Source organism: Musca domestica, unplaced genomic scaffold, assembly GCF_030504385.1.
Source record: "Musca domestica strain aabys unplaced genomic scaffold, Musca_domestica.polishedcontigs.V.1.1 20, whole genome shotgun sequence".
NCBI classification, from domain to species: Eukaryota; Metazoa; Arthropoda; class Insecta; order Diptera; family Muscidae; genus Musca; species Musca domestica.
This window is the reverse complement of record NW_026712250.1, coordinates 9,524,887-9,536,187: the sequence shown is the minus strand read 5'-3', so window position 1 is coordinate 9,536,187 and position 11,301 is coordinate 9,524,887. Positions and strand designations below refer to the sequence as shown.

General features: G+C 32.6%; 1 protein-coding gene across 1 annotated transcript; it reads left to right on the top strand.

Moving 5' to 3' along the window:
* Positions 1 to 169: 169 nt before the first annotated feature.
* On the top strand, positions 170 to 6,470 carry LOC101888801 (general odorant-binding protein 28a-like). Its single transcript, XM_005175705.4, has 5 exons — positions 170 to 326; positions 391 to 463; positions 5,699 to 5,787; positions 5,995 to 6,137; positions 6,202 to 6,470. Exons 1-5 carry the CDS (start codon positions 276 to 278, stop codon positions 6,281 to 6,283), a joined length of 438 nt encoding a protein of 145 aa, XP_005175762.2. The 5' UTR covers positions 170 to 275; the 3' UTR covers positions 6,284 to 6,470.
* The last annotated feature ends 4,831 nt before the right edge of the window (positions 6,471 to 11,301 follow it).

Below are 11,301 nucleotides of genomic sequence, written 5' to 3'. Positions count from 1 at the left end.
GAACTGTGTAGGCATTATTAAAGGCCTTTGTAAACAAACTTTGTATTGATCTGAAAAGATTATTATTATCGACTTAAGATAATTTTTTTTTCCAGATCTGTTCTATTTATGGAAAATATGTCAAATATGTAATTATGCAATTAAAATAATTTCCATTGGCCATTGGCAACAGGTTAGCTAGCTTAGGTAACATGGTACAAGCTGAAATATATTTAGACCAGGCCATATAAACTATCAACAAACAGTTGGAATCAATAGTTTGAACGAAACGAACAATGAAAATAATCGGAATTTTGCTATTAGTCATTGTTGGCTGTTATGGCCTGGTAAGTTTTCAAATTCCATACTTGATTATTGGATATTTTAAATATCTTTGGATTTTATTTTCAGATTGATAAATGCCCGGGATCAGATTTGAAGAAAGTTTTTGGAGATTGCCTGAAGGAGTATGGCGGGGATAAGGGTAAGTAAACATAATTTTTTATTTGGAAATTTTCTTTTTAAGAAAGGAGTCTCGAAAAAATATTTTTAAAAAATCCACGTTTATATTGGAGTCTCGAAAAAAATATTTTTAAAAAATCCACGTTTATATTGGAGTCTCGAAAAAATATTTTTAAAAAAATCCACGTTTATATTGGAGTCTCGAAAAAATATTTTTAAAAAAATCCACGTTAATATTGGAGTCTCGAAAAAATATTTTTAAAAAATCCACGTTAATATTGGAGTCTCGAAAAAATATTTTTAAAAAATACATGTTTATTTTAGAGTCTCGAAAAAATATTTTTAAAAAAACCACGTTTATATTGGAGTCTCGAAAAAATATTTTTAAAAAAATCCACGTTAATATTGGAGTCTCGAAAAATATTTTTAAAAAATCCACGTTAATATTGGAGTCTCGAAAAAATATTTAAAAAAAATCCACGTTAATATTGGAGTCTCGAAAAAATATTTTTAAAAAATCCACGTTTATATTGGAGTCTCGAAAAAATATTTTTAAAAAAATCCACGTTAATATTGGAGTCTCGAAAAAATATTTTTAAAAAAATCCACGTTAATATTGGAGTCTCGAAAAAATATTTTTAAAAAACCCCCGTTTATATTGGAGTCTCGAAAAAATATTTTTAAAAAAATCCACGTTAATATTGGAGTCTCGAAAAAATATTTTTAAAAAAATCCACGTTAATATTGGAGTCTCGAAAAAATATTTTTAAAAAAATCCACGTTAATATTGGAGTCTCGAAAAAATATTTTTAAAAAAATCCACGTTAATATTGGAGTCTCGAAAAAATATTTTTAAAAAAATCCACGTTAATATTGGAGTCTCGAAAAAATATTTTTAAAAAAATCCACGTTAATATTGGAGTCTCGAAAAAATATTTTTAAAAAAATCCACGTTAATATTGGAGTCTCGAAAAAATATTTTTAAAAAATCCACGTTTATATTGGAGTCTCGAAAAAATATTTTTAAAAAATCCACGTTTATATAGGAGTCTCGAAAAAATGTTTTTATACCAAAATACCAAATTTGAAACAATTCCGGTGAAAAATGTCGCTAAAATCATCAAAATACCGAATATCGGGAGGTACAATTATATAAGGGCTACTATACCAAAACGTTGACCTACATGACCCATTTTCAATACCAAAAGTCCTTCAGATATAGTACACATTTGAGTATCAATTTTATCAACTTACTTCATTTCGTTCGGAAGCTAGAGTGATTTCCACAGACGGATAGACGGACGGACATCGGTAAATCGACATAGAATTTTATGCTGATCAAGAATATAATATATACCTTGTGGGGTCTAAAATGTATATGTCGAGGTGACTCATGCTGACCAGTTTCCAGATCCAAAAAAATCCTCCCAAGGTGTATATTCTGGTATATTTTCATGTACCCAATGGGTGACATAAACCGTTTATTAATTCCCCGTTCAACGCCAACGAAAACTTATTGCCCCTCAACAGTGGGACGATGGTGATATTTCCGTTTTCGTACTTTAGACTCTTTGCTGACCAGTTTCCAGAAATATGCCCCAAGGTGTCGTACAGCTACCAAAAATAATCGAATTATATTTTCATATGGGTAACATAAACCGTTTATTAATTCTCCCCGTTCTATGCCGCCGAAAACCCATTGCACCTCAACAGCGTTATTCATCGATGCCAGGTACGCCAATCTCCAAATTTGTCCTCTCCAGAAAATAGTCTCTAGAATTTTTCTATTTGCACAAGATTCTCTGCGGATATACTTTGGGTGAAACGATCTTCTATGGGATCTCCTTTTTCAGTATACATTCTTTAAGCCTTCTATTTGTAGAATAAAAAGCTGAGATCTTCTAAAGGATCTCCGTGTTTAGAAGACGTTTTTTTGAGTTTTTATTATGTGTGGAATAGTTTCTTTAGCTCCTCAGCAGATAGAAGCCTTTCCGTGGAAGGAAGACTTTCCCAAAATGTCCTATGAATCGAATAACCAATCAGAAATATTCCATTGATTGAAAATCATTCCCTTTGCAGCTCCAAATATCGACTTGATTGTCCAAAGGAATTTGAAATTTTTTTCAGTGCTAGTAATATTCACATCCCACGACAATTCATTTCCAGCTCTTCATATCGTCTTCATTGTCCATGTGCGTATATTGCCTTCTTATGTGGATATATGGCCTTCCAGAAGGCTAGTTTCTATAAAAAGGATTGATGATCTTTTAAAGTTATTTTCCAAATAGAAATCCTTGACAAATATTAGTAATATTCGAATCCCAGGGAATTTCATTTAACTCGATTTTTTTTCCCATTGCAGTTCCTAATATCGATATGATTGTCAAAGGAATAAATTGGATTTACTAAGCTCTTATAACTGTAGCGCTAAGCCCTTGTCCGTATCGATAAATTTGAAATTATTTTCAATATTAGTAATATTCGAATCCCTCGGAACATTATTTATCTCATTTCCATTACTTTTGCCCAGGAATAATTTTGATTTTTTCAATATTAGTAATATTCGAGTCCCACGGAATTGTATGTAACTCATTTCCAGGCAGCTCTTAATATCGACTTGATAGAATTTGATTTTTTTTTTTCAAAATTATTAATATTCGAATCTCAGGAAATTTTTAAAACGATTTCTTTTTCAATTGTAACGATGAATTTGTCCGTAGCGATAAATTTGAAATTATTTTCAATATTTGCAATATTCGAATCCATCGGATCCTTATTTAACCCATTTCCATTGCAGCTCTTGATCTCGTCTTGATTTTTCACATGAAAAACCTATATATTTTTTTTGAATATTAGTAATATTCGAATCTCACGGAATTTTAGTTAGCTTGATTTCATTTCCATTCCAGCTCTTAATATTGCCTTAATTTTGCCCAGGAATAATTTTGATTTTTTCAATATTAGTAATACTCGAGTCTTACGGAATTGTATGCAACTCATTTCCAGGCAGCTCTTAATATCGACTTGATAGAATTTGATTTTTTTTTTCAAAATTAGTAATATTCGAATCTCAGGGAATCCATAGCGATAAATTTGAAATTATTTTCAATTTTAGTAATATTCGAATCCCACGGAACTTTATTTAACCCATTTCCATTGCAGCTCTTAATCTCGTCTTGATTTTTCACAGGAAAAACTTATTTTTTTTTCAATATTAGTAATATTCGAATCTCACGGAATTTTAGTTGAATCGATTTCATTTCCATTGTAGCTCCTAATATGGCCTTAATTTTTCACAGGAATAATTTTGATTTTTTCAATATTAGTAATATTCGAGTCCCGCGGAATTGTATGTAACTCATTTCCAGGCAGCTCTTAATATGGACTTGATAGAATTTGATTTTTTTTTTTTTCAAAATTAGTAATATTCGAATCTCAGGGAATTTTTAACACGATTTCCTTTTCAATTGTAGTAGCTTATAAAAATGATAGATGATCTTCTAAGATTATTTCCCAAATAGAAAAAATCTGGCGTTCAATATGTAACTTCGAAATCCTTAACAAATATTAGTAATATTCGAATCCCAGGGAATTTCATTTAACTCGATTTTGTTTCCATTGCAGTTCCTAATGTCGGAATAACTTGGATTTACTTAGCGCTTATAACTGTAGCGATAAGCCCTTGTCCGTAGCGATAAATTTGAAATTATTTTCAATTTTAGTAATATTCGAATCCCTCGGAACATGATCTAACTCATTTCCATTGCAGCTCTTAGTATCGTCTTGATTTTTCACAGGAAAAACTTATGTATTTTTTTCAATATTAGTAATATTCGAATCTTACGGAAATTTAGTTAGCTTGATTTCATTTTCATTGTAGCTCTTAATATGGCCTTAATTTTGCCCAGGAATAATTTTGATTTTTTCAATATTAGTAATATTCGAGTCCCACGGAATTGTATGTAACTCATTTCCAGGCAGCTCTTAATATCGACTTGATAGAATTTGATTTTTTTTTTTTTAAATAATTAGTAATATTCGAATCTCAGGGAATTTTTAAAACGATTTCTTTTTCAATTGTAACGATGAATTTGTCCGTAGCGATAAATTTGAAATTATTTTCAATATTTGCAATATTCGAATCCATCGGATCCTTATTTAACCCATTTCCATTGCAGCTCTTGATCTCGTCTTGATTTTTCACATGAAAAACCTATATATTTTTTTTGAATATTAGTAATATTCGAATCTCACGGAATTTTAGTTAGCTTGATTTCATTTCCATTCCAGCTCTTAATATTGCCTTAATTTTGCCCAGGAATAATTTTGATTTTTTCAATATTAGTAATACTCGAGTCTTACGGAATTGTATGCAACTCATTTCCAGGCAGCTCTTAATATCGACTTGATAGAATTTGATTTTTTTTTTCAAAATTAGTAATATTCGAATCTCAGGGAATCCATAGCGATAAATTTCAAATTATTTTCAATATTAGTAATATTCGATTCCCTCGGAACTTTATTTAACCCATTTCCATTGCAGCTCTTAATCTCGTCTTGATTTTTCACAGGAAAAACTTATTTTTTTTTCAATATTAGTAATATTCGAATCTCACGGAATTTCAGTTGAATCGACTTCATTTCCATTCCAGCTCTTAATATCGCCTTAATTTTGCCCAGGAATAATTTTGATTTTTTCAATATTAGTAATACTCGAGTCCTACGGAATTGTATGTAACTCATTTCCAGGCAGCCCTTAATATCGACTTGATAGAATTTGATTTTTTTTTTCAAAATTAATCATATTCGAATCTTAGGGAATTTTTAAAACGATTCTTTTTCAACTGTAGCGATATGTCCTTGTCCGTATCGATAAATTTGAAATTATTTTCAATATTAGTAATATTCGAATCCATCGCATCTTTATTTAACCCATTTCCATTGCGGCTCTTAATCTCGTCTTGATTGTTTTCAGGAATAACTTATATATATATTTTTCAATATTAGTCATATTCGAATCTCTCGGAATTTTAGTTAGCTTGATTTCATTTCCATTCCAGCTCTTAATATCGCCTTAATTTTGCCCAGGAATAATTTTGATTTTTTCAATATTAGTAATATTCGAGTCCCACGGAATTGTATATAACTCATTTCCAGGCAGCTCGTAATATCGACTTGATAGAATTTGTTTTTTTTTCAAAATTAGTAATATTCGAATCTCAGGGAATTTTTAAAACGATTTCCTTTTCAATTGTAGCTCTTTTAGCCGACTGGATTGCCCACAAGGATGCCAACGATGAGAAAGGCAAGTGTTTCCGTACCTGTACCATGAGAGACTGTGGCTGGGTAAGTAATTGGGAGTACTGCTTCCTAAGAGATCCTCAATAAGTTTTCTATTCCATTTTCAATTGCTTTTCTTGTCCTGTCTCACTTATCTCCTAAAAATATATAAAATTTTCATTATTTTCCATCTCTTCAATTGCTTTTCTTCCCGTGTCCCATGTTTCTCCTTAAATTTATTAAAATTTTAATTTTTATAATTTTTTTTTTCAGTTCGATGAAAATGGCAAACTTACCGAAGAAGTTCTTCTAAGGGCCGCCTATGTTCTATACGGTGGTGATGAGAGTAAAATCCCGAGAATTTTGGAAGCTGGCAAGAAGTGTCTGAATTCCATAAAATATGATGAGAAGGATATGTGAGTAACCAGGAAGTAGGTGTGGGAGTACGATGTTTAATATTTTGAATATTTTTTATTGCAGATGTAATACCGGCGAAAACTGGTCCAGATGCATTCTTGGAACTTGCAAGGATTGTGGCTTAGATTTGGCTGCTGCAATTTAGGTCCTCATAAAATATGGAAGAATAAAATATTTTGTACATACTTTTGAGGGCGGACGAGGTGATGGGAAATTTTCCCAAAATCCAAAAAATGCATATTCCAAAATTATCAGTTTCTCGACTGTGAAGAAACACCACATGTGTACAATTGTTGTAGAATAAAGTTATATGAATTTTTGAAATTATGAAATATGTTTATGGTTTTATTCCTCCGTTAAATACAAGATATTCTGGAGAGATTCTGTAAAATGATGGCTTACAGGTAGATTTCGGGGGTGTGTGACCATATCTAGTATTGTACTCAGAAGGCTGATAGAAGATCTATGGGAAGTCTTTCTCAACTCTTTCGAAGTAATAATTTACCCAAGAATTTAGGATTACGAACCATCAAAGATTTTCAATATTTGTTTAAAAAAAAAAAAATGAAGTTTTAGTTTTTTTCTAAATTGAATTAAAATTTGACATTCAGCTCAACAATCAACGTTTTCTTCCAGCTGCATATCAATTCTGTATTCGAGAAAATACTGTCTTTACAAAGCTGCCCTAATTCGAAGAATACAGCAGAACACTGTTTGGTCTTCTAGTAGCAGAGGCTAATTTTCAAGCCGGTACCTTTAATAAGCGTGTCGAAAAAGAGGTCATATTTTCCCTTCAATTCTCTTGGTTTAAATTTTCATTTGAAACCACAAGATAACAGTTTTTGTTATTCTCCCAAAGAAAATGGATGTGGAAATAGATGTTTCGCGCGATATCCTTAATAGTCCTAAGAATTTCTCATGGATTTGTAGGTGTGGAGTAATAATTTCCAAAATCATTTTTGGTGGCGCCCAATTGCATCATTTGCAAATAAATTTATTTTAAGGATGCCGAGAGCTTCAACTTATGTATCACTCCAAAAAGACGAATGCAAGGGTCCCCACTTGAGGCATATTATAGATGGGTACACTGTCTGAAATCACCGCACAACTTCGGATCTTTTCGGATTATTTTCTGATATGAGAGTCGATTTTAGTCAATCTCAAGGTTATAGAAAGGACGATATAAGTATTATTTATGTAAAGCCTAGTCGATGGAGCAACAGCCACCTGCAGATGTTTTTCGTCTTTAGCGCCTTCTCCTGGTTGTGTTTTTTTGGAAAATATTCGTGAAGCCCTGTATGTATTTCATGCATCACCAGGTGGTCAGGGTATTATGTCTTTGTGCATTTGTTTGTAACAGGCAAAAGGAAACGAGATAGACCCATAGTTCCTTTTGATGATCTGCATAGAATCACATTCTGAGTCGGATTATGCATGTCCCTCCGTCCGTCCGTCTGTCCATGTATTTTTGTGAACAAAGTACAGTTCGCATTTATTACCCTATCCAGATGAAATTTTGCACAAATCATTTGTTTGGCCCAATGACGAACCCTATTGAAATTGGAGATAATCGGTCAAAATTTAGATATAGCTCCCGTATATAACTTCGTCCGTTTTGCTTTTTATTGTGCACCAAACGTGTAATATCAGCCCGAATAGTATGAAATTTTGCACATACAACCAAATTAGGCCTGAAAATAAGTATGCCAAATTTTATAGAGATCGATTCAGATATAGCTATAGCTCCCTTGTATATTGATCATCCGATTTGTTATTTTTGTCCTCCGCAGCCGTAATATGCACTCTGTAACAACAATATTTGGGGAAATCTATCAAATACAGCTCAGAAATACATTTGCTAAATTTTATCGAGATCGGTTCAGATTTGGATATAGCTCCCATATATAACTTCGTCCGATTTACCTTTGATTGTGCTCCAAACGTCTAATATTTGCCCAAATGGGATGAAATTTGGCACTTACGACCGAATTGAGTCTAGAAGCTAGTATGTCAAATTTGGTGAAGATCGGTTCTGATATAGCTATAGCTCCCATATATACTGTTCATCCGATTTTTTATATTTTTTACCCACAGCCGTAATATGCACTCCGTAACAACGATATTCAGGGAAATATATCAAATACAGCTCAGAAATATCTTTGCCAAATTTTATCGAGATCCGATCCGATTTCAAATTAATTGTGCACCAAATGGGCAATACAAGTCCGAATTTAAAAGATACAAATGCTTCGGCATATTTAGTCTTTTGAATTTTAAATTATAATTATAATCATAGCGTGTATGATTGAATTCTCCCATAAAATCTTTTAATTATTAAGTGGAGCTCAACTAAATTAGCAAAGTGGTGTAGGGTATCATAAAATCGGCCCGCCCGACTATAGGACTTTCTTTACAGTTTTTTTTTTTTTGGATTTTATTTTTTATTTTCCTTATCCATATCATTCCTACGCTTTTTTTTAGCTTATTTATTTTAATAAAATAGCAGACTTCGAGCGGAGTTTGATATTTTAGGATTTGCTGGACCAATTAAATCTCTCCGTTTTCTTAGCATCACCGTTGAGAAATGTTATATGCAGAAAGATATACCTTGAGGTAACAAAAAATTAACCTCTACAGTGTTAGAATGCCTACCAGTCCCCTGATCCAAAAAAAAAAATTCTCCCAAGGTGTCGTACAGCTACGAAAATAATCTTATACGTATTGGGAAATATAAATCATTTATTAATTTACCGTTCAATGCCGCCGAAAACCCATTCCCCTCAATAGTGTGTCGATGGTGATGATTCCGTTCGTACTTTAGACCCATGCTGACCAGTTTCCAGATCCAAAAAAAATTCCCAAAGTTCCGTGCCGCTACGAAAATAATCCTAGTATATTATCATATGCGTAATGGGAAACACAAAACATTTATTAATTCTCCGATCGATGCCGCCGTTTCCAGATGTCATGTTGCCCAGTTTCCAGATCCAAAAAAAAAATTCCCAAGGTTCGGTACCGCTACGAAAATAATCCTAGCATATTATCATATACTTAATAGGAAACACAAAGCATTTATAAATTCTCCGTTCGATAGGGCGGAACACCCATTGCCCCTCAGCAATGCGTCGACGGTGATATTTCAGTTTTCGGATTTTAGACTCCTCAATGTCAAGTCTGCCAATCCGTAAATTGGTTTGTAATGAACTAAAGTTTTCAACTTCTCGACAAAAGTTGTTCTGGTCCTCAACAATCCATCTACGTATTGGGAAACATAAAGCATTTATTAATTTACAGTTCAATGCCGCTGAAGACCCATTACCCTCAATAGTGTGTCGTTGGTGATTATTCCGTTCGTACTTTACTCTCATGCAGACCAGTTTCCAGATCCAAAAAAAAAAATCCTTAGGTGCCGTATCGCTACGAAAACAATCCCAGTATTTTTTCCTGCCACCGAAAACCCATTGGCCCTCAAAAATGTGTCGACGGTGATATATCCGTTTTCGGATTTAAGACTCATCAATGTAAGGTCTACCAATCTGTAAATTGGTTTGCAATGAACTAAAGTTATCAATTTCTCGACAAAAGTTGTTCTGGCCCTCAACAATCCACCTAAGAATTATTATTTTTCCAGTAATGTTCGAATAGAGGACCTCTCCTTTCCATCAACGTAAATCACAGTAATTTGACATTTACGCAGATGTAAATTATGAAAAAAATTCCATTAGTAAGACTTCCTTAATATAACTGGTCCTAGACAGCTCCTCCTCTTTTTTATTGGATAATTTATAACACACGTGCTTCGATGATTGACGCCTGACCGTCATCAGTAATACTTAAATTCAATTTCCATTCAATGTTTGCAAATTAAAATTTAATATTCATTTGTTATCAACTTCTCGGAAAAATTGTTGTTCTGGTCCTCAACAATGCACCTACGAATTATTATTTTTCCAGTAATGTTCGAATGGAGGACCTTTCCTCTCCATCAACATAAATCACAGTAATTTGACATATTGGCAGATGTGAATTATGAAAAAAACTCCATTAGTAAGACTTCCTTAAAATAACTGGTCCTAGACAGCTCCTCCTATTTTTTTTTTTAATAATTTATAACACACGTGCTTTAATCATTGACGGCCGTTTTTCATCAGCAATACTCAAATTCAACTTCCATTAAATGTTCTCAAATTATTATCAACAATAGTTATCAACTTCTCGACAAAAGTTGTTCTGGTCCTCAATAATCCACCCACGAATTATTATTTTTTTCCAGTAATGTTCGAATAGAGGACCTCTCCTTTCCATCAACGTAAATCACAGAAATTTGACATATTGGCAAAAATTCCATTAAAAAATTCCACGAAAAAAGTTCCATTAGTAAGACTTCCTTAATATAACGGGTCCTAGACAGCTCCTCCTATTTTTTGAACAAATTATAACACACGTGCTTTAATGATTGACGGCTGATCTTCATCAGGAATATTCAAATTCAACTTCCATTAAATGTTCTCAAATTAAACTGTCATATTCAGTTGGTAATCAGCTTCTCGACAAAAGTTGTTCTGGTCCACAACAATCCACCTACGAATTATTATTTTTCCAGTAATTTTCGAATAGAGGACCTCTCCTTTCCATCAACGTAAATCACAGAAATTTGACATATTTGCAAAAATTCCATTAAAAAATTCCACGAAAAAATTCCATTAGTACAACTTCCTTAATATATCTGGTCTTAGAGAGCTCCTCCTATTTTTTTTGGATAATTTATAATACACGTGCTTCGATGATTGACGCCTGATCTTCATCAGGAATACTTAAATTCAACTTCCATTAAATGTTCTCAAATTAAAATTTTATATTCATTTTTGTTATCAACTTCTCGACAAAAGTTGTTCTGGCCCGCAACAATCCATCTACGAATTATAATTTTTCCAGTAATGTTCGAATAGAGGACCTCTTCTTTCCATCAACGTAAATCACAGTAATTTGACATATTGACAGATTCAAATTATGAAAAAAATCCATTAGTTAAACTTCTTGGTCCTAGAGAGCTCCTCCTATTTTTTTTCGATAATTTATAACACACGTGCTTCGATGATTGACGCCTGATCGTCATCAGTGATACTCAAATTCAACTTCCATTAAATGTTCTCAAATTAAACT